Source organism: Centropristis striata, chromosome 1, assembly GCF_030273125.1.
Source record: "Centropristis striata isolate RG_2023a ecotype Rhode Island chromosome 1, C.striata_1.0, whole genome shotgun sequence".
In the NCBI taxonomy this organism is placed as follows: domain Eukaryota; kingdom Metazoa; phylum Chordata; class Actinopteri; order Perciformes; family Serranidae; genus Centropristis; species Centropristis striata.
Genome location: NC_081517.1, coordinates 2891676 through 2916979, shown reverse-complemented (window position 1 = coordinate 2916979; position 25304 = coordinate 2891676). Strand labels below are relative to the sequence as shown.

The 25304-nt window shown below is 33.9% G+C and overlaps 1 protein-coding gene across 1 annotated transcript in view; it reads left to right on the top strand.

Annotated features, from left to right (window-relative positions):
- nt5c2b (5'-nucleotidase, cytosolic IIb) overlaps positions 1 to 25304 on the top strand; it is a 60989-nt gene that overhangs the window by 3593 nt on the left and 32092 nt on the right. The window contains exons 2-3 of the mRNA XM_059351334.1: positions 2561 to 2680; positions 15768 to 15841. Coding sequence (XP_059207317.1) covers positions 2580 to 2680; positions 15768 to 15841 — 175 coding nt within the window. The 5' untranslated portion in view covers positions 2561 to 2579. The remainder of the gene's footprint in view (positions 1 to 2560; positions 2681 to 15767; positions 15842 to 25304) is intronic.

The following is a 25304-nucleotide window of genomic DNA, read 5'->3' as shown; positions in this document are numbered from 1 at the left end:
CTTTATGCAACAGAGTATTTTAGCTGTGTGGTGTTTTACTCCCTCCACCACTGTGTTTTCTTCTGTCAGTTGTGGCTTGCAGTAGATTCCTGCAGGTTTGCTTATTGCTTGGCTGTGAATCTTTCCAATCCAGAGCTCCCTTCAGACCCCAGAGGGCCCAGCTCATACAAAAGGCCAAGGTGTCATTAAGGCATTAGCTAAAAAAAACAAAAACCTGCCTGAATAACTGAAAATAGGTGCACACGTAGTACACATGTGTCATTTCTACCTAAAGTGTTCCTTTTCTCATATAATAGCTTTTAGAGTTCAGGAAGTAAAAAACCAACATGTTGCACTTTTGTTTACCTTCCTGTTGAGTGAACATTTGTTACAGTGTTTTGACACTCTAATGCAGTGTTTGTTGACGAATTACCTCTGCCTCAACATGCAAGTCTCATTTGCATTTGTGCTGGCACCGAGGGAAAGAAAGCTGACCTGGTCTGCCTCCCCTTCCTGCAGGCAGCCTCTCCAGTGACAGTGGGAGAATGATTGAGTGTCAGCATGGAGGAAAAAAAACAGACAACTCTAGCCATGAAAACAAGGCTGAGGCACAAACACACATGACTTTCCATGGGTTGTTCTTCTAATTTGGCCTGTTATGTGTGATCTGATGATCTATATTAATCCATTAAGGCCTAAAACGGCTGGAAAAAATGCCTGTAAAACCTCTGGGCGATTTTGAAAGAACCCCCTTAAAACCTGAAGTTTTTCTGGAAATTCAACTTCTCAGCCTCTGTAGCAGATAGAAATTAAATTTCCCAAAAGTATTTGAGAGCTTATACCCGTGGCTTTCATGAGAAGTTGATTATTTGTCCAAACTTCAATAAAGTTACATTTGACTGAATAAAAATCCTATGCATAATACTAATACATGCCCATCAGCAAGATGCAAACATGATATGACCATTGGAAGAAATAGACATAGTTCTCATTAATTGATTGATTGATTGATTGTCTTTATTTCGAACATGCAAGCAAGTAAAAAAACAACACAAAAGTTTAAATATTAATAGATGAATAAATAAAAACCAAAACAAAAAAGAAAAAAAAAACAGACTCGAAAGGGAGTAGGAAGAAGTCAAAAAACTTATCGAGTCCTACCCCTTAACAGGTCTCTATATCTATATACATATAGCCTACTGTAATAATAAAAATAATAATTATCATAATCATAATAATAGATAATAATACATTTTATATATTGCACTTTTCAGGGTACTCAACGACGCATAAAGTAATATAAGACAAACAGTCATGATTTCTTATATCATCACAATCACAATTAATAATATATTAATAATATTATTATTATCTCTAGATGGCCACAAATCTGTCTGTTCTTCGGTGAAAATATGTCGTCTAAAAACATATTCCTCATCCATAAATGCGGGTCGATTGGTTCCGAGGGTTCAAAGTCCAGATCAGCAATAAAATCATCGGCGCTGTTTTCATCAGATCTCTTCCGTCACTTCCTGCTGAGCTCCTCCGCTATAGTCGTCTTCCTCCATGATTTATAAGTTCTGGAAAAGTCAAATGCTGCATTGCGACACTCACGAAAATAGGTGGAAAAAAATACAAATACTACAAAATGTAGTAAACAGCGCTCCCGGTTTTAATGGTGCAAATGCGGTAATGCTTTCCCGGCTTCAATGGGTTAAACAAATACTTCATCATGTTATTCCGTTCTTGCTCATGGCTTTATTCTTTGACTCTGCCTTAGGGCTTTTGTACCACAACACAGTACATTAGACGGACTAGGTTTGATGTCAATAATTTGTCTCCTTAATGAACCCTGGTCTGACCTTTTGAACCTGGTCTCACAGGAATCCGTGAAATAGCCACGGATTCGCTTAAATCAAAATCCGTGGAATAGCCACGGAATCACTCAAATTTCCGTGAAACTGACACGGATTTCGCTACAATGCAAGTTAAAGACAGTCATATCCCGTGGCTATTCCATGGATATTTGTTCCTATTGGTTTGTTCCAAGTCACGTGACTTTCAAGGTCCCGGCAGTCAGAACAAAAAACATGGCGGACAGTTCTCTCATTTTTAGTGAAAAAAAAATCAATATTTTGACTTAGTTTCTGCATAAAAATGGATTTTGATCACATTTCTAGCAAGAACTATATGTTTCATTTTCTAAATATTCACTCAGTGAATGTACATAATCACTTTGTATGTTGGAATAGCCACGGGATATGACGAAAGGCGAAATCCGTGTCAGTTTCACGGAAATTTGAGTGATTCCGTGGCTATTCCACGGATTTTGAGTTAAGCGAATCCGTGGCTATTTCACAGATTCCTGTGAGACCATGTTGGAACTTTTTGCATACAGAGAGGAGGATGAAGTGAGTGTGAGAGAGAGAAAAATACATGTATAACAACAAATGCACTTATTTTTTACAGTCTGCAGAATGCACTTATTTCATGCAAACTAATGTTTCTCATACTGCAGTTCGGTAGATGTCACCCAACCCTACTTTTACTGTCATGTGTCTTTTTGTGTTGTTCTCCCCAGACACTGAACGGTTTTAAAGATGACCACTTCATGGAGTGACAGACTGCAGAACTATGCAGATTTGCCTGCCAACATGGACGGCGTGACGATGAAAAAGTACAGACGAGAGCCGTACCACAGGTAAAAAACACACGGAGATACAAGGTGCATTCCTGGTGATCTGAATATATCCCTCTTATATCACAGCTCCCCCATAAGAAATCCATCATTTAAATTTAAGAAAGATTGAATTGACATAAAATGACTCTATTACTTCCTCCAGGTAATAGTCTAGACGGATTTCAGAATAAAGGCCTTCTATAAGAAGTGAGGAGCATTTATGGGTACAAGTCAGGAACCGGCCTACCTTACATATCTCAAGGGTGCTGAGTCCAAAAAAAATGGTTCCCAAACGAAATTTTGAGTTTTTGACCTTCTAATTTGTGTCAAATGGCCACCAAATTACCCATCTTGCTCAGTCCTTGGAACATTTCCCCTTAGTTTTTTTGTAAGTAGGAAATCAAAGACGAGGAAATTAAGTTTCTGGATCTATAATCTAGAGTCAGAGCAAGGATATAGTGGAGGCTCAGTGTCTTTTTAATGTATATATATATATATATATATATATATATATATATATATATATATATATATATATATATATATATATATATATATATATATATATGTATGTATATATATATATATATATATATATGTATATATATGTATATATATATATATATATATATATATGTATATATATATATATATATATATATGTATATATATATATATATATATATATATATATGTATATATATATATATATATATATATATATGTATATATATATATATATATATATATATATATATATATATATATATATGTATATATATATATATATATATATATATATATGTATATATATATATATATATATATATATATATATGTATATATATATATATGTATATATATATATATATATGCAAAATACCAACTGGAACATTTAAAAGTGATATTGATAGAATATTTATGTCGGCCTTAAAAAAAATGACACAAATAATGCTTAATTCCACCTTAAAAGTTGGTATTTTGCATATATATATATTTATATATACTCAACTCAAACTCAAAATTTCGCTTGGGATTCAGCACCCTTGAAATAAGTAAAGTAGGCCGGTTCCTGACTTGTACCCATAAATGCTCCTCACTTTCACTTTTTGGATAATTCCGTCTAGACCATAAGGAAGATCTGATCTGCTAATCAGAAAGAACAGACCATAGAATCAGAATTGAGTATTGAACAAAGCTGTGTAATAAAGGCTTGGTAATCTCGACAGTCACTGAATTTGTATTATTGTTGAGTTTGTGTGCTTATCCATTTAATTGCTGCCTTAACCCATAAGAACCTATGGTGACACCCGTGTAACAAACACGTTAAATCTTCTATTTATTGTTACTAGGCCAAGTTTAAACCCATTTAACAATTCTAATCCATTAATAGTTGTGTCCTGTATTGCATTTAACTTGTTTTGACCATATTTCCTGAACAAATTAAAGTCGCAATTTTGATAAACAAAAAGACACATGGTTATTTGTATTTATTTATTATCGATTTATAATTATTATGCTACTTAAAAACAAATCTAAAAAGTAATTTGTTGTTAAACAGAACTAATAATATCACAATTTTGATAGATGTTGTGGAGATGCAGAGAAAATGGTAGGGCTGGGCGATATGGCCCTAAAAGAATATCACGATATTTCAGGCTATTTTTGCGATGACGATATTCTTGACGATATTACCAAATACTTAAAATGATATAGAAAATATGATTTTTTTTAGTCTGTATAAATAAATAAAAATCTAAAATGTAGTGTGAAGTGCAAATCTCAACAGTTGCCAAATAAATAAAAAATGTACTGTGGACTCTAGAGTATGAGAAAATAATAAAAATAACCATTTAGGGGTTCCGGGGGCATATTTTAATGACATTTTGTAAAGGAGAATAAAGGTTCTTGTATTTTTTATTTAAGGCATCTTATTTTGACAGTCTTCTTGTAAGTTCTGTGGTGGATTCTGTCAACACACTGTGCTCTTATTTTGAAAGCTGCATGTGTTTAGCGACAGGGAGTAAGTAGCTTTTTGTGATTAAAACAACTTTCACCACTACATCAAGAAGTAGGAATGTTGCCAATATCATGATATGCATTTTTTTTAACCATAAAAAAATATACCGATATTATCGTGAACGATACGATATGGCACACCCCTAGAAAATGGCAAATTTGTGTCTATTTTTTTAGATTATTTTAAAATACGAAATATTATAAACATAAGCGCCCAATTTAATGTTTATGTCACATCACAGATCTTTGACATTTAGGGATAGTGTTTTTGAAAACACATCACAAATGGTGGTATATCCCCCATAACTTTCCTTTAAGGATAACTGGGTCTGGGTTCTTATGGGTTAAACCTCATTAAGTCATTAAGTCATTAAGTGGAGCAGAAGCCTTACTAGGTCACGTCAGTTTGGTATTTGAGCTGTTGGATTTGGATGTAACGGAGGTTTTGCTGTTTCACATGCAGCCGTTTGTGCTTCGGGTGTGTGTTGGGTGCGGTTTTCAGACTGGGATACTAAATTCCTTTCTGCTTCATGGCAAAAAAATAACAGCAGATCGTGGAGTTCTTGGGAATGAGTTCATGATTCCGAAATTTGGCTCAAGTGTATAAATCGCTTTGAATTGTTCTGACAGTTTATTGTTTTATTTACCCGCCTAATAGGAGTGTCTGACCATGGATTTCCTTGTTCGTGTACCTGTTAACTGGAAACGCCCTGCAGTAGTTAGTCCTCCTGAGTGAAAGGCTCATATAAGGCAGTCATTCTCAACCTTGGGGTCCCGACCCCAATTGGGGTCGCTAGATGATTTCTGGGGGTCGCCAAATCATTTTGGGAAAAATATAAATGCACAAAATGAATATTAAATTACATAATTTCAGACAGGGAGATCTTTTAGTTGTTGTCTGCTTCATTATTTATTTAATTTTTGGTCATTTTGTGTCTTGTTTTAGTCATTTTGTGTCATTTTTTTTGATCATTTTGTGTCTTTTTTGTGTTTTTTTAGTCATTTTGTGTCTTTTTTGGTCATTTTGTCTTTTTTGTTTATTTTGTGTCATTTTTTGGTCAATTTGTGTCTTTTTTTAGTCAATTTGTGTCTTTTTTTTAGTCATTTTGTGTCATTCTTTAGTCATTTTTTTGGTCAATTTGTGTCTTTTTTTAGTCAATTTGTGTCTTTCTTTAGTCATTTTTTTGTCATTTTGTGTCATTTTTTGATTATTTTGTGTCATTTTTTGGTCATTTTGTGTCATTCTTTAGTCATTTTTTATTCATTTTTTGGTCAATTTGTGTCTTTTTGTTCATTTTGTGTCTTATTTTAGTCATTTTGTGTCATTCTTTAGTCATTTTTTAGTCATTTTGTGTCATTTTTTTGTTCAATTTGTGTCTTTTTGTTCATTTTGTTTCTTTTTTTAGTCATTTTGTGTCATTCTTTAGTCATTTTTTAGTCATTTTGTGTCATTTTTAGATTATTTTGTCTCTTTTTTTGGTCACTTTTCTTGGTTTCTCGCGGGTCTTGGACAACATGCATGTTAACTTGGGGGGTCGCGACTCAAAAAGGTTGAGAACTACTGATATAAGGAGGCACCTTTTCCTTGTCAGAGTAATAAAACGTGCGTTGCCGTTCAGTGTTTAACTAAGCTGTTGGTGCCCACTGGGTACTGCTGTTCTTTCACATGATTATATAATGTGCAATGCTCACAGGGGTTATGAAACTGTCACTCATCTGCTAGCTCTGTGTGTGCTGACATAAGTCACACAGTGTGTAATGACCACACATGCACCCTATGATCTTCAGACACACACATGCAAACAATCATGCAGAGATAACAAAGGTACAAAGGTGCTCTTGAGCATGCATTTTTTGGTCAATTTGTGTCTTTTTTTGATCATTTTGTGTCTTTTTTGTGTCTTTTTAGTCATTTTGTGTCATTCTTTAGTCATTTTTTTGATCATTTTGTGTCTTTTTTGTGTCTTTGTGTCATTTTCTGTCTTTATTGTAGTCATTTTGTGTCATTTTTTGGTCAATTTGTGTCTTTTTTTGATTATTTTGTGTCTTTTTTGTGTCTTTTTAGTCATTTTGTGTCATTCTTTAGTCATTTTGTGTAATTTTTGGGTCAATTTGTGTCTTTTTGATCATTTTGTGTCTTTTTTGTGTCTTTGTGTCATTTTCTGTCTTTTTTTAGTCATTTTGTGTCATTCTTTAGTCATTTTTTAGTCATTTTGTGTCATTTTTTGGTCAACCACCCACCACACATGCAAACAATCATGCAGAGATAACAAAGGTACAAAGGTGCTCTTGAGCATGCTAAAACCATAACTTGTGACAGTATTTCAATTAAATTAACCAAGGCTGCTTGATCTGCTTAGTCATTCTCGTAAAAAAAAAATAAGAGCCCAATTAAATGTGACCTTTTTGTTTATCTCACAGACAGACGAAGTCCATTCCTTCAAAGTAAGAGCTCAGCTGAAACAATGCAGGCTGACAGCGAGCTGTGTATCACATAGCAGAGGGCTGACCACTCTGCCCTGCACAGATAAACTTTCTATCTCCGGGAGTAGAATCACTGTCTGTGTGAGATTAGAGCAGTGGAAAAAATCTGTCTGACTGCCTGCACAGCTGTGCTCAGACGCAAGGTTATATATAATAGTTTTGGATTTTTCCTTAGTTTTAGTTTTAATTTTGTTGTGATTTTTTTGTTTTCAAATTCAGTTAGTTTTAGTTTAGTTTTTAGAGTGAGTTTTCTAGTTTTAGTTTAGCTTTTATTTTTTGAAAATGCTTTAGTTTTAGTTTAGTTTTTATTAGTTTTAGTGTTAGTTTTATTTTTTTTGTAATGGGGTATTTGTTGGGTGCGTGATTCAAAGAGGCCATAATAAATGTTTCCTTTATTTCCTTTGGTTTATCATCTCAGCCCCAATAAGGTTATTAGTCAAGTCAAACTTTATTTATAAAGCACATTTAAAACAAACGGGGTTGACCAAAGTGCTGTACAGATATCACAGTTGCAGGAAATACGGTAAAAAATAAAATACTAAAATACATAAACACAGTGCAACAATAGAATAAAATAAATTAAAAATATAATAAAATAAATTAAAATTTAAATAAAATTTTGTTTTTGCAAGATGTCCACTTAAACTTGATTAAAAGCCAGGGAGAAAAAGTGTGTTTTTAACTCTTACAGTTCTGGGTGTTTTGAATTTTGGTTCTAGTGTAAACATCCCAGTCTCAGTAAACATATTCACCATGTGTTGCATGTTCAAATAGAAACACTGAATTATGAATGAAAAAAGTTGACAAAAACAAAAACTAAGGACATTTTCACGATAATTTTTAGTTAGTTTTAGTTAGTTTTGTAACCACAAAATACAGTTTCAGTTAGTTATCGTTTTTCTAAATTCTAATCCGTTGATAGTTGTGTCCTGTATTGCATTTAACTTGTTTTGACCATATTTCCTGAACAAATTAAAGTCGCAATTTTGATAAACAAAAAGACACATGGTTATTTGTATTTATTTATTATCGATTTATTATTATTATTATTATTATGCTACTTAAAAACAAATCTAGAAAATAATTTGTTGTTAAACAGAACTAATAATATCACAATTTTGATAGATGTTGTGGAGATGCAGAGAAAACGGCAAATTTCTGTCTAGTTTTTTTTTATTATTCAAATAAATACACTGAATTATGAATGAAAAAAGTTGACAAAAACGAAAACTAAGGACATTTTCACTATAATTTTAGTTACTTTTAGTTAGTTTTGCAACCACAAAATACAGTTTCAGTTAGTTATCGTTTTTTTTTAAAACTCTAGTTTTTATTTTTATTTCAGTTAACGAAAATCTTTTTTCAATTCTAGTTTTCGTTATTTCGTTAGTTTTCGTTAACTATAATAACCTTGATGCCCACTGGCATTAAAGGGGATATATTATGCTCATTTTCAGCTTCATAGGCTACTTGCATTTTAGGTTTTGATTAGAACATTAGTTTACATGCTTTAATGTTCAAAAACACATTCGTTTTCTTATACTGTCTGAAAATATCAGTTTGGACCTCCTGTCTGAACACTCTGTGTTAAAAGTGAAGTGGGTTAAATTTAGAACTACATTCGGTTGTTCAATGGTTAATTTACCCCATTTATTTAGATTGTATACTTCGTGGATTATTGGTTACCTCTTTAAAATATACTTACTTGTTTAACATATATATACTTGTTTAACATATATATACTTGTTTAAAATATACATACTTGTTTAAAATATATATACTTGTTTAAAATATATATATAATATATATATATATAACTATAATAACCTTGCTCAGATGGAGTATAAGTTGCTGAGGGATTGTGCTGTAGGTGTGGTGTGGCCCATGTGGGATATTTGAGGTAATTATGTTGTCATCCGACCAAAGTCGAGGCTGACTCTGGTAATCGTGTCCCCACCGCCCACAGTCAATATGGCCGACTTTGGGAGAGGCATGATCTCACGGCTGTCTTTTACTACTACACCTCCCACATGCATTGAGCAAGAGGTCATATGCCAAATGACAACAGCTCAACAAAATAGAAAAGATTTAGAAGATTTAGATTTGAATCCCTCTCTGGAAAAGGCGTAGCTCGCTCTATACTGAGTAGTACTGACGGTTTGTTTTTATTGATGCATACCTCTGCTTTAAATGGAATATATTCTGTGAAAGCAGGCTTACACAAAAATAAATATGTAAAGTATAATATGTAAGTATATGAATAACATGTACACGTGGAACTTATAGAATTGCAATATGTCAATAAATTCAGTTTTACAATTTAAAATGTGAATTTTTTTTCAGTTGAAAAATTCAGACAGAAAATGGAAGTGTTTCCGATTTAAAGGAAGTGGTGCAGAGCCTGTAGGAAGTATGTATTCCTACATTACATGCAGACCACTACAACGTCTGCAACTCCATAAAACACTTACTTTTCATAAGGTACGCACACCATCCAATAATTGTGTTAATTAATTTAAGTAAATGTCAGTTTATTTATTTATTGATTGGATCTCCATCAGCACCAGCACATTAGCATAGCTATTCTTCCTGGAGTCCAAACATTAAATCAAATTGTCCATTCTCTGAGATCATCAACAAAACAAAAACAACAACAACAACCGTCAATACAGTCACAACACATGTACAATCATAGACACTGACAACCATGTATCACAAGACTTGACGCAACACTTGTACAGTACAATTAAGAGTTCATACACAACATACAAACAGATACAAAAAAATAGATAAAAGGAAAAGAAAAAGAAGTCTCACAGGATAAGAAGATTGTTTATACGAAGACCCTTAAAAGAAACTGTTTAAGCAAAAATGTAAACCTCTCTTTGAGTCACTGTCTATGTCTGAAGGAAGTAAAACAAACAGAAAGATTTTGCAATTGTAGTGTTACAGACTGCGTGTCTGTGGTGACATTACTGGGAAAAATCCTAAGTGATGCATAGTTGGTGACTGTTTCCAATGAAGCAGCAGCGGTTGGTCTGCCAGAGAGGGTGAGGCAGAGCTAATGCAACATTTCAACTCACCTGTGTTTGTGTAAACACTTACTGTCATGGCCGAACAAACAGACAAGAGTGATGACTACAGACCAGGAAACTTCAGAAATGAGTCAAAGTGAGATCCAGTTGGGAATATGGCTTATTGCCGTACGTGCCGCCAAAGAGAACAAAACAAAGTCTTTGATTTTGTAACTTTTATGCTCATCTGAAGTTGTTTTTCTTTAATCAAATGACTCACAGAACATGACGTTCTTTCTTTGCTAGCCTTAATGTTCAAACTATCAGATTTTTTATCTATAAGTTTTTCACCTGACTTGGAATTTCAATGCAAAAAAAGACAAATTGAATATTTTTGAATATTGACCATTTTCCATTGGTAAACAATAAACAATATAATTGTCATTTAAAGGCCAGTTTATGCCGATTGTTATAATACACCATTATAATAATATAATAATGCAAGAACACCCTAAAAAATAAATAAAACACACCAATAAAAACCAAACAAGACTCTGTTAGCAAAAAATGCACTTAAATATTGCTTTAAGTCTTATAATGGTTGGTAAAACATGGCTGTTTATTCTGGCATCATGTTGACTAAAATCTTTGTTACATTCTTATGTTATTAAACACACAACAACAATATTGGGGTCAACAAAAGCGATGAAGGCCATGTCCGTATATTTTAGGATAATTTGATAACGTAATTTAACCCGACAGACCTGTTTACACTAGACTCAATTGTTTTTTGTTTTTTTTTGTTTGTTTTTTTAAACATTTGTTTATTGATTTTTCAGTGACATAACAAAATCAAGAGATGACATTACGAGAGTCAAAACAGTGTAACAAGTAAAAAAAATAAAATAATAATAATAAAAATAATGCATAAAATAAAATGAAATCAGATAAGGAATAACTAATAATAAAAAGAATTACCCCCCAAAATAAATAAATAAATAAATAATTAAATAAATAAAAATGGAAGCGAACAACAAATACACAGAACAAAACAAAAACACAAATAGGTCACCCACTGCTAAATAAAAGTCTAATAATATGTTCACTTAAGCAGAGATACATTTTTTTTTAAACATGTTATTATTTGAAGAAATGAGTATTGATCACAGATATTCAACCCATCATTTTTCTTGTTTTCTTCCGCCCCACCCATCCCCATTGTGCTGTCAATACGAAAAATAAAAAATAATAAATAAATAAAAAGTTACAGGCATGAAAATATATACAAGGTTAAAATAATATTGTAATACAAAATAAATCTAATATATATCTAAATAAAGATAAACTAAAATGAAAAAAAAAATATATATATATATACAGCAGAGATAAATAAAAAACATTCCCAGCATGCTACAAAATCACACAAGAAAAACTCACAACTAGTAGACAATCAGGGTGGCTCCTCAGGAATAGCCGTAAAAGTAAATCAATCCCTCAACATGTGCAAAAAATGGACCCCGAGTTTTATCAAACTTTGCAAGAGAACCATGTATGGAGCACCTAACCTTCTCCAATTTTAGACTCAAATGTTAAATCAGGTATTCAGCTGCCTTTTTCATCTCCATTAAAACCACCCATGTATAACCCATTGAAGCCTGGAAAGCAGATACGTCGTTTTGTAGTATTGGTATAAGCTCTCAAATACTTTTTGAATTTCATTTCTATCTGCTACAGAGGCTGAAAAATCTATTATTTAGTAGAAGCGTTGACACTTCTGTTGAATTTCCAGAAAAACTTCAGGTTTTAGGGGCTTATTTTAAAATCGCCCAGAGGTTTTACAGGCGTTTCAGGCCTCAATGGGGTAATAAAAGATGAGAAGAATCTTTATCCCCGTTAGAGAATCTATTCTCCAAGTGTTTACATTGAATCAGATGTCAGTATGGTAAGCAGCTGTCACTCTTTTTGGGGGGGGGGGGGCTTGCTTCATTCTACCTGACTTGTGATTGTTCTGGATGTCTTTGAGGGCCCACAAACATCATGCTGCACAACAACAACAACAACCCTGCCTGAGAGCACACACACAACAACAGAGAATGACGCGGAATCGCCACAATCATTTTGCAACAAGTCAGAAAATTTCTGAATGGCAAGAAAGCAAAGAGAGAGAGAGTGAGAGAGGAGGGGGGGGGGGCATTGTTCGGGGCTAGAGCTGCCCTGTGTAGCTGCAGCAGGTCATACCAACGGAGAGTCAAACTGAGGTTTAATTTCGCACAGAATGCATCGCCGCTCGTCTGCTGGACTAACTTCTAAATGGGAACTTGTTCACTATGGATCTGCTGCCAGGTATTTCACAGCTGATTTTAGAGGTTGAAGAAGAGGAGATTGAGTTGTCACAGAGGACAGAATCAGCAGCTGTATTAGGTTGCTGTGCCAGTTTTTATTTCAGTGCGATCATGTTTAAATATTGACTCTTGTGGCAATATTTGGGATGCAGAAGATAAGACGTGTAGGTCTGTGGCAGCAGTGTGTGTCCTGTCTGCTATAGTCCTGTCACCCAGGCTGTGTAAACACTGTCTATCACTGTGGACCCGCAGACCCCTGATTGATTTATTTTGTGGGGTTTTTTTGTCATTTAAGGCAGCTATTCTCAACCTTGGGGTCGGGACCCCAATTGGGGTCGCGAGATGATTTCTGGGGGTCGCCAAATCATTTTGGAAGTCAGCTCTGTCTTCTTTGGTCATTTAATGTCTTTTTTTTGGTCATTTTGTGGGGTTTTTTTAGTCATTTTGTGTCGTTTTTAGTTATTATGTGTCTTTTTTTGATAATTTTGTGGTCAATTTGTGTCTTTTTTTTAATAATTTTGTTTCCTTTTTTGGGTCATTTTGTGTCTTTTGGTAATTCTGTGTCTTTTTTGGGTAATTTTGTGTCTTTAAAAATAATTTTGTGTCTTTTTTAGTAATTTAGTGTAATTTTTTTGGTAATTCTGTGTCTTTTTTGGTTATTATGTGTCTTTTTTTTGATAATTTTGTGGTCAATTTGTGTCTTTTTTGGTAATTCTGTCTTTTTTTGGTCATTTTGTGTCTTTTTTAAATAATTTTGTGTCTTTTTTGGTTATTATGTGTCTTTTTTTGATAATTTTGTGGTCAATTTGTGTCTTTTTTTTTGATAATTTTGTTTCCTTTTTTGGTAATTTTGTGTCTTTTTTTAAATAATTTTGTGTCTTTTTTTAGTAATTTAGTGTCACTTTTTTGGTAATTATGTGTCTTTTTGGGTCATTTTATTTCTTTTTTAAGTATTTTAGTTTTCTTCTATCATTTTGTGTCTTTCTTGGTAATTCTGTTTTTTTTTTTTTTTTGGTTGAGCGGGGGTCGCGGACAACATGCATGTTAAATTGGGGGTCGCGACTCAAAAAGGTTGAGAACTAGTCTAACCCAGTGTCAGTTGGTGTAACCAGTCATTTTTCTCCGTAAAAATCTGATTATATACAGGAAAATAAATGTGTGGAAGCCCTGTCACCCAGTCTGTGTAAACACTGTCTATCACTGTGGACCCGCAGACCCCTGATTGATTTATGAGTCAGCACATTAGAGCCGTTTCCTGGAAGATTGGCATTTTCCGAGCTAAGTCTTTTGGGTTTCTCCATCCCCCGGTTTAGAGTTTTGTAAACTTCCTGTGGTTTTAGCAGCCACCGGACTCGAGACTTGAGGTTTTGGATTACTCAACATATTTAAGTTGTTGTTACCAAAGTTCCCTCTAGTCTAGTGCTGTGCAATATAGTGTGATTAAATGCTTTCTGACGCACGATTAGTTGAATCATTTTATGCTGAATGTGGTCAGCATTCTACGTCAATGTCTGGATTAACCCCATGATTTGGCAAGCACAGCTGTATCTTGTGTGATTCATCATATCAATGTGCTAATTACAGTGTAGCAGCAGCATTACACACAGAGACAATAACAACACAATTAAATAAAAAAGAACAACCTAGGCATACTTCAAGCAAATAAAATATAAAAATACAATAAAATGTAATGTAAAAATAAAGTGTCTAAAGAAGGAGTATGTATTAAGGAGTAGAATTCCAGAAGAGATACTCTCACCCATATCAATAATTTTGCTTTATCTAAGGCAGCTATTCTCAACCTTGGGGTCGGGACCCCAATTGGGGTCGCGAGATGATTTTTGGGGGTCGCCAAATCATTTTGGAAGTCAGCTCTGTCTCCACTGTGTTAAAGTGTTCATGTGTTAATGTGTTTTTGGTCACTTAATGTCTTTTTTTGGTCATTTTGTGTCTTTTTTGATAATTTTGTGTCTTTTTTGGTCATTTTGTGTCTTTTTTTGATCATTTTCTGGTCAATTTGTGTCTTTTTTGGTCATTTTGTTTCTTTTTTGTGTCATTTTGTGTCTTTTTTTTGGTCATTTTGAGTCTTTTTTGGTTATTTAGTGTCTTCTTGGTCATTTTGTGTCTTTTTTGGTCATTTTGTTTCCTTTTTTTGGTCATTTTGTTTCTTTTTTGGGTGATCTGAACTGTGCGTGTGAGATTGTGTTCAGTGAGCGGGGGTCGCGGACAACATGCATATTAAATTGGGAGTCGCGACTCAAAAAGGTTGAGAACTACTGATCTAACCCAGTGTCAGTTGGTGTAACCAGTAATTTTTTCCCCGTAAAAATCTGATTATATACAGGAAAATAAATGTGAACTAAAATGAGAAAAAAAAATACAATCCACGTTTACATTGCAACACTATGCTATATAACAAATTTGACATAATTTGTCAAAACTTTAGAAAAAAAGATTGCATTTAGAATATGTTCTGCTCAACATTGACGAAAATTTGTAAATGTAGAAATGATAAAAAAAATAAAAAAATTTGATGTTTTTTAAAATGAAGTACTTGTATTGTACCTTGATTTTTTGCTTTTACCTTGATTTTTTTGCTTTTATTCTTCCTGTAAGTCGCTTTGGATAAAAGCGTCTGCTAAATGACTAAATGTAAATGTAAAAGTCCACTTAAATACAATGTAGGTGGATAAAGTATTTAACATTTATCATTTTTATTATACACCATTTGACATCTTGCCAATCCTTTTTTGTCACTGACCCATAAATTAAAAGCTTAACAGACTCTCCTTTTACTAGTTGATGTTAATATAAGAATTATTGCACTCAAGCTGCAAAAAAGAAAATATTTTTGTCATGTAATTGTTTTCAATAGTTTATAAAAAATTAGGTGAAAATAACCTTTACCACTAATTGGATACACTTGAATACGCTTCAATACATTCTTAAAGAAAGCACCTAATGTCAACATTTATACCCAGTGTTATGAAGGCAAAGGACACATGACTTGAACTTTTCATTGTGTGTGTAATTGAGTCATTGAGTTGTAGCACTATGTTACATTTTCACATTACCAGCCTTTTCTGGATGCTGAATAGACCTATTTATTATTTTAGCCCACAATCTGGGTAATAGTGGCTCCATTCAGTTAGTGACACTGCTTCTTTTCAGCGAGCCAGAATAAATGCTAATCTTGTTGTTGAATGTCGCATTGCAACTAAAACATTTACCTCAATTTGTTTCCTCCAGAGTGTTTGTCAACAGAAGCTTGGCAATGGAGAAGATTAAATGCTTTGGCTTTGACATGGATTACACCTTAGCAGGTAAGTTCAGTACACACTCACCTCACTAATCACTGCTAGAGTCAAAACCGTAGCAGAAAAAAGGTTACAGTCTCTTAAGCCTTTATTGGGCGAAGAACCGTATTTGGTAACTTAATATTTCGAGAAAAAAGTGGCAAATTTACTAGATTAAAGTGGCAAATCTACAAAAAATTCACACCAATTACAAACGATACTCAATTGTATATAGATTACCATTTTCTTTACCTGTTCGAAGTGTTATGTTTTGTTTGTTTTTATTTTTCTGTCTATGTAAATGCAGCTATCTTAAAATATGGAAGTTGAATGACGATACATGAATGTAAAAGCTGTATGTCAAAGTGTTGTAAACTGAAAATAAAATAAAAATATTGTGGAAAAAAAAAATGTACAAAAAAAAAAAAGTTGCAGATTTAAGAGATTTAAAGTGGCAAATCTGTGCGGAAACAGTTGCAGATTTACGAGAAAAAAGTGGGGAAAAAAACAACTTTTTTCTTGTAGATTCACCACTTTAAATCTCATTAATTTGCACATTTTTTTCTCCTAGATTTGCCACTTTAATCTCGTAAACTTTTTCTGAAAATAATCCCCCCTTCCCCCGGGTCCGTATGTTTGTTTGTTTTTTTAACATATTCTGGCTGTATGTAATATCCTCCAATATTCTCTAGGGTTGAAATTTGGAATTTGCAAGTATTTCAATGAGTGTCCTATTAAGGGTTAAATGTGATTATTTAAAAGCTTGTAGCAATTCCTTGTTAAATTAAACTGCACTTATATAGTGATTTTCTAGTCTTAAACACGCTTGTTGAATCACATTTCACAGTTGTTCACTTTTGGCACTTTTTGGCACTTTGACTAATATTTGATATCATTTTTCAACATTTAGTAGCCTAAACAGATGTTTTAACCGAAAAGACAAATGATATATACAGTCATGGAAAAAAATATTAGACCACCCTTGTTTTCTTCAATTTCTTGCCTGATTGTTTGGGCAAATATAATGATAACAACAAAAATAGCTCATGAGTTCAAGAGTTTAACTTAAGAGCTGATATCTAGACATTTAACATGGTTTTCTTGATAATGAGTTTGGGTATTATTAAGAAAACCATGGAAAATGTCAAGATATCAGCTCTTAAATTAAACTCTTATGAGCTATTTTTGTTGTTATCACTATATTTGTCCAAACAAATGTATATTTAGTTGTACCAGGCATTAAAATGAACAAGAAGTTGAAGAAAAAGGGTGGTCTAATATTTTTTCCATGACTGTAGATTGGTTATTTAAAAAAAAAATCAGTAGTTCCAGGCCTACGCACTAGTGTTGGTACTTTTAAATGTTGTGTATGCAGTCCAAGTGGGCCAGATGGTTGCATAGCAGATCCACATTGACTGTTGTCATGTTAATAATGTAGGCTAGTCCAAATGAGCAAGTGTCACTTGATAAATCCGGACTGACAAATTGTTCAGAGATGCATTCAATGCATCCATGGAAATCCATTAAAAAAAAATGCATAGCTCAAATAAAATAAATGCTGTTAATGCCAGGGTTCATTCAAATTTTAAGTCTATGAAAAAACGAATCTGTAGTGAATGAAACTCCTTTCACCTTGTGTGTGTTTCATGTAGATGTTAAAGTCAACAGTATCTTTTCAACTATATTTGGCTACTCTACCATCCCCCCACAACTGCAGCTTGTTGTCCAAAAAAAATCTTATTTAGGTCAATGTTGTTGACACATTGAGCACACTACACTGCAAAAAAAAGAAAAGTTGGGTGAACTCAAAATTTCAAGGCAATTAAATTGGACAATTAAACTAAATATTTTATGTTTTGTTTTTGAGTTTGCTCAACTCTGAATTCAGATTTTTGTCAACTTAACTGTAAGTTGCACTAACTTATAATTAACATTGTAATAACTTGTCAGCTAATATTGCGACCACAATTTTGAGTTAGCATTGATACGCTAATGGCTACTCTTGTAGCTGTAACAAGCAGCGCCGCTAGCATCAGTTAGCCGCTAGCCGATAGCATCCGTTAGCCGCTAGCATCAGTTAGCCGCTAGCTTTCGCTAATGACTGAATTTCACAGCTTTCCCGCATTTCACAACAAAGAGATAAGAGTTAGCAGAACTATTGTCCCTTGTTGTGAACCCCAACTTAAAGATATAAGTAACAACAACTCACCAACTTGTTTTTGAGCAGACAACTGGCTTCCTTTGTTGTGCTAACTTACATTATTGCCCTAAATGTAGGTAATTTATATTTCCAAGTTTTACCAACTTAAATCACTGTTTTAGGCCAAAAAATACAAGTTTTTTGCAGTGTATAACACGTAGATAACAAAATGTTGAGCGTAGCTCCGTAGTACACAAAGTCGATTATATGTTCATGCTCTTTTTCCTACTGACCTGCAACCGGGTCGAAAATATCCTGATTTTTTTCATGCCACTTTGTTCTGTGACTCAGCTACAGTTTTTGGTCCCTTCGTCTCTATAAATAAATCCTCCCTGACTTTGAAAAGCAGGTCACGTTTGTTTGTTGAGTTCACCAGTGAGAGCGGGGATCACTCGTAGTCCCTCTCTGGCTCTGAACCCCGATCCCTCTTCAGAGCTCCGGAGATTTTACAGACGCTCAGCTGTTGACATGGCTCTCTTTATGGCTGCTCATAACCAAGTGTTAATGTTTGCTGGAAGGGAGGCTATCATGTATCTGTTGGATGGCGTTCAGTGACCACAGAGGTACTCCATCAACCCCGGGGGGGGAGATGGTGTCACAGCATGGCTGCTGCTTAACAACAACCTTCTGCACCACTGCAGCATTCGTATTTAGGGGGTGTTAAAGGCAGTTTGAATGTGCAAAGTGCTTTAAGTTTGTGCTTTTTAGGGTCGTCCCTGACAAGAGTTTACATAGTTGAATCTGACTGAAGTTTTGCCTACACCAGGGGTGTCAAACTGTGGCCCGCGGGCCAAATTTCGCCCGCAGTGTAATTTTATTTGCGAGCCAATATCAAATTATTATATTATTATTGTACTAGGGCTGGGCGATATGGCCTTAAAAGAATATCACGATATTTCCGTCTATTTTTGCGATAACGATATTCTTGACTATATTCTTGATAAACAGAGAAGAAGAATTTAAAAGAAACTGGAGTAAATGGTAATGGAAATAAATGGAGTGGAAAACTAGAATGGTGCGTGGAGTGTTGAAGGAGTCCCCCCCCTCTCCGCCGTTTTTTTTTTTTCTTTTTTTTTTCCTCTTTTTCTTTTTCTTCTCTTTCTTTTCCTTAATGAAAGAATTCATTGAATAAGCAAACGATTAAAAATGAATATCTTATTTACTTATTTATTTATTCTTTTGGCATTGCCTCTTGTAAAAAATGCATAAATGTGGCAGGATGAATTGAATATGTGATGAAGCTGTTAATATTTGTAACTTCATAACCCGCAATAAAGTAATAAAAAAAATTAAAAAAAACGATATTCTTGACGATTTTACAAAATACTTAAAAATATATAGAAAATATGTTTTTTTTAGTCTGTATGAATAAATAAAAATCTAAAACATAGTGTGAAGTGCAAATCTCAACAGTTGCCAAATACAAAAAAAATTACTCTTGACTCTTGAGTATGAGAAAATAATAAAAATAACCATTTAGGGGTTCCGGGGGGCATATTTTAATGACATTTTGTAAAGGAGAATAAAGGTTCTTGTATTTTTTATTTAAGGCATCTTATTTTGACAGTCTTCTTGTAAGTTCTGTGGTGGATTCTGTTAACACACCGTGCTCTTATTTTGAAAGCTGCATGTGTTTAGCGACAGGGAGTAAGTAGCTTTTTGTGATTAAAACAACTTTCTCCACTACATCAAGAAGTAGGAATGTTGCCAATATCATGATATGCATTTTTTTTTAACCATAAAAAAAATATACCCATATTATTGTGAACGATACGATATGGCACACCCCTATATTGTACTATAAAAGCTGACCCGCCGGTATTATACGCCGCATGTACCGCTAATACTAGATTTATTATTGTTATTTTATTTTTAAATGTATTAACCTGTTGAAAAAGTTTATTTTGATATTTAAATCAGAAGGATGCAAATAGAAAAGAGGCATACGATTTTTATTTATTTATTATTTAATAAATTAATGACATTTTTTTTATTTGAAATTTGATTTTGCATGTCTGCACTATTTTTGTTATATATTGTATGTTTATAAGCGTTGCTGGTTCCATATTTAATGTTAAAGCAAAACATGTTTGGTATATATTAAAAGGTTTATTTGTTCAATGTTGGCCCGCGATTTTATTCAAGTTTTAAATTTTGGCCCGTTGTGTATTTGAGTTTGACACCCCTGGCCTACACTGTAAAAAAAGATAAACAATAGCTACTCAATAAAATTGAGGCAACAGATTGCAATATTATTAATTAAATCTAACTATGTTACAAGTTGAGTTGATAACTTTACAGGAAGTGCCTGACAATTAAAAACGGACTAATTTTATTGTGTTGGATTCATTCAAAATTCTCTTGATTTAGAATTACAGACACATAAAGATTATATTTAATGTGGTCAAAATAAGTAGATTCCATCTCAAACATTTTTATATTAAAGTTACTTAAACAACTGCCTCAAAATCAAGGGCGCATTTATATTTAATACATTTTATCAAATATATTAAGTAAAATGAAATGACTACAGAATAATTTATTACAGTGTATTATTGACCGATTGTCGAATCATGTTTTCTTTTCTTTTTTGTTGCTCATATATCCCCCAGTGTTTAAGCTTTATGTATCTACAGGAAAAATAGCAAAAAACAACAAAATATTCATTTCTCTGCCACATTAAACAGCAGTTAAAGTAGTTTTTTAGCTACTTCTGCTTTAGCGGCATTGATTGCAGAATAAAAAGCTGTGACATTCATGGTGCGTCACTTGCTGCCATGCAAACAGTAAGTGTTTAGCGCTCTCCTAGTTCTTGCTACATCATTTTGTGATTACTTTGGATAATAAATGTATTATTTATATATTTGATTTTGAAACAGGAGCCTTATGCTGTTGTTATTTAGCCTTTCTGAGACTCCAATGGTCCTGCAGCAGATTTGGATTGAAAGCATATGAGTTATTTTGACCTTTTTATTGACATTATGATTAGGCTGATACTATTAACACCCATTAAATAGCCAGCATGTCTATTTACACCGGGCAAAGACAAGCACCCAGGTGTCCGTAGCCAACAAATAATAAAGTATTTATGGGAAATTAATTACTGGTTACACCAACTGACACTGCGTTAGATCACGTCATTGACCCATAAAAAGTGACTTATTACATCCAGGAGTATTAATTTCTAGCTATTTTGAGTCATTTTTGCATGAACATGCTAATGGAGCACTTTATTCACACATTGGTCTTGGCACTATAAGTTAACCAAAACCCTAAAGTTACCATTACCCATTAGACCAGCTATTCTCAACCTTGGGGTCGGGACCCCAATTGCGGTCGCGAGATGATTTCTGGGGGTCGCCAAATAATTTTGGAGGTCAGCTCTGTCTCCACTGTGTTAAAGTGTTCATGTGTTAATGTGTCTTAGTCTTTTTGGTCATTTAATGTCTTTTTTTGGTCATTTTGTGTCTTTTTTTGGTCATTTTGTTTCCTTTTTTTGGTCATTTTGTGTCTTTTTTGTGTACTTTTTTGTCTTTTTTGGTCAATTTGTGTCTTTTTTTTGTCATTTTGTGTCTTTTTTGGTCATTTTGTGTCTTTTCTGGTCATTTTGTGTCTTTTTTGCTCATTTTGTGTCTTTTTTGCTCATTTTTTTGCTTATTTTGGTTCTTTTTTGGGTGATCTGAACTGTGTGTGTGAGATTCTGCTCAGTGAGCGGGGGTCACGGACAACATGCATGTTAAATTGGGGGTCGCGACTCAAAAAGGTTGAGAACTACTGCATTAGACGTTAGTTTTGCTACCTAACCAACCAATTAACAAGCTTTTCCATTTTCCCACAAACAATGTGGATGTTGAGCCCCCTGTACTCGGGTTTGATGGCCCCATGACTTCCAACCTGAGCTAACCAGCCAGATCAGAAACCAGCCCTCCATACACTTTTTTTGCTAACATTATGTCACATTATGTAACATTAAGGCACGGCCCTGATCAGTCCTGGCATCACAGGGCGGGTCTTGTTCTGAAATGCAGTGGGATCCATAATAACTGCCATGTGACTATTCTCAACCGGGTGCAAATAGACACTCTGTTATTATTAACAGGCTATTATTTGCAGGATATTTATACCAAAATGACTATCAAGGCATTTAGCCCAAATGGAATGATCCGATGTTTCATAACCACATTTTCCGCCACTGTGCTGATGTGAACCAGGCTCCTCAGATCAAACTGGGTCACCCCTTGTGCTTTCTTTTTTTTCCCAAAGTTTCCTTAATAACTTTCTGGATGAAACTCAATTATTACATGTTGACAGAACTTGTGCAAAGTATGACATGACTTTGTATCATGACATGTTCAAACATTGTGTGAGGCATGGAAAAATAAACCATGCTTCTGATTCAAATCAAATCAAACTTTATTTATATAGCGCTTTTCATACATATAAGTGCAACACAAAGTGCTTTACAAAAAATAAGAATAAAAACAGAAAATAAAAATGACAAAACCCACCCCTCCCATCCGTACATACACATCTGTATGTACACGTACACATACATGCACACACACGCACATAGACACGCACGCACATAGACACACACTCAGACTCACACACAGCACATATTGATTGGCTGACAAAAGTCTGTTTAAGTTGTGTATAAGGACACTTCAGTCTTTGCATCAGTACAATGATGTACCTACATTTGTTGGATATTTAATTTTTATTATCAACTACACTGCAAAAAAAGAAAAGTTGGGTGAACTCAAAATTTCAAAGGCAACAAACTTCGATAAAATTTTAAGTTGGACAATTAAACTAAATATTTTAAGTTTTGTTTTTGAGTTTGCTAAACTCTGAATTCAGATTTTTGTCAACTCAACTGTAAGTTGTACTAATTTATAATTTTACATTATAATAACTTGCTTACCTTACTTCTGCTAACTTCTTCAATGTGCTGAATTGGCACGATTGTAACGCCGCTATGAAATGTCAGCTAATGTTGCAACCGCAATTTAGAGTTAGCTTTGATACGCTAATGGCTACTCTTGTAGCTGTAACAAGCAGCGCCGCTAGCATCAGTTAGCCGCTAGCATCAGTTAGCCGCTAGCATCAGTTAGCCGCTAGCTTTCGCTAATGAATTTCACCGCTTTCCCGCATTTCACAACAAAGAAATAAGAGTTATCAGAACTATTGTCCCTTGTTGTGAACCCCAACTTAAAGATATAAGTAACAACAACTCACCAACTTGTTTTTGAGCAGACAACTGGCTTCCTTTGTTGTGCTAACTTACATTATTGCCCTAAATGTCAATAATTTATATTTCCAAGTTTAGGCCAAAAAATACAAGTTGGCTTTTTTGCAGTGTACAGTCATCCCTTTGTAGTTATTGTGAACAATAACCAATTTGTGCATAACCACACATATATTGATATCAATTTCACACGTCTTGATATATGATTTAATGTGCTATCTTAATAAATGCTGGAGGTGAGGCTTGATATTTGCAGCAGAACACCTTTTGCATTATGTTGCTGTGATGCACTTCTGAAAAATGCACTGATCTAAATTGATCGATCAAACAAGTAAAGTTCAAAGGTTGCCTATTTTGCAATAGTTTAGTCTAACTAAGTCAATATTGTATGAGCCAACCTTGCCTCATCTGTTTTCTGCACTAAAAGGGAACACATAGTAGCCTGCAGAAAATGTTGCTCAACACACACAATGAGGCCCAGATTGCATTGAGAGATACACATAGTTTTGGCCTACTTTTACAACAGACTTTTGGCTGGAATGTACTAGGTCCCTGAGGCTGTGCTTAAGTTTTCTCCTTTTTCCACAATATGTTTGACGGTCATAAATCTGTGACAAAGGCCTACATTCACATGTTGGTGGCTGCAGATAAATTAAGACAGCTAAGGTGTTGGCTTCTAATATAGATTGCTGTGTGCAGAGGTGGAAGAAGTATTCAGATCCTTTACTTAAGTAAAAGTACTAATGCTACTCTGTGAAATGCCTCCACTACAAGTAAAAGTCCTGCATTCAAACCTTTCTGAAGTAAAAGTACAAAAGTATCAGCATCAAAATGTACTTAAAGTATCAAAAGTAAAAGTACTCGTTATGCAGAATGAACCCACTCAGATTGGTTTATATATTCTAAATATACATGACACTGCGTTAGATCACGTCATTGACCCATAAAAAGTGACTTATTACATCAGTGCTTTTATTTTGGAGGCGATTTATGTATAGCTGAGTTACCCGAGTTACCTCGGTACCTTGTCAAAAACACATATTGCTTTTTGCATAAAGTTAATAAATTACTGGTTTACTGCATAACATCAAGGTTATAATAGTTTTGGATTTTTCATTAGTTTTAGTTTTAATTTTGTTGTGAATTTTTGTTTTCAAATTCAGTTAGTTTTAATTAGTTTTTAGAGTGAGTTTTCTAGTTTTAGTTTATTTTTTATTTTTTGAAAATGCTTAGTTTTAGTTTAGTTTTTATTAGTTTTAGTGTTAGTTTTAGTTTTTTTGTAATGGGCTATGTGTTGGGTGCCAGATTCAAAGAGGTCATAATAAATTTTGCCTTTATTTCCTTTGGTTTATCATCTCAGCCCCAATAAGGTTATTAACTCTTACAGTTCTGGGTGTTTTGAATTTTTGGTTCTAGTGTAGACATCCCAGTCTCAGTAAACATATTTACCATGTGTTGCATGTTCAAATAGAAACACTGAATTATGAATGAAAAAAGTTGACAAAAACGAAAACTAAGGACATTTTCACTATAATTTTAGTTAGTTTTAGTTAGTTTTGTAACCACACAATACAGTTTTAGTTAGTTATCGTTTTTTAAAAACTCTAGTTTTTATTTTTATTTCAGTTAACGAAAATGTTTTTTCAATTCTAGTTTTCGTTATGTCGTTAGTTTTCGTTAACTATAATAACCTTGCATAACATACATACATACTGTGCTTAAGTTTTCTCCTTTTTCCACAATATGTTTGACGGTCATAAATCTGTGACAAAGGCCTACATTCACATATTGGTGGCTGCAGATAAATTAAGACAGCTAAAGTGTTGGCTTCTAATATAGATTGCTGTGTGACATGGTTCAGATTAAGTCACTGTGTGGGACACTTTATAGGGTTTGGATTTAGTGCTCTATGAGTATAAGGCTGCAGGTTGTTTACCTTGTGTGTCAGCGGTGTGCATTACATTTGGGCCTGAGGTAACCTGGCCGAGAACTCTGGAGAGATACCACACACTTCAGCATTTGGAGCAGCGGGAGTATAATTA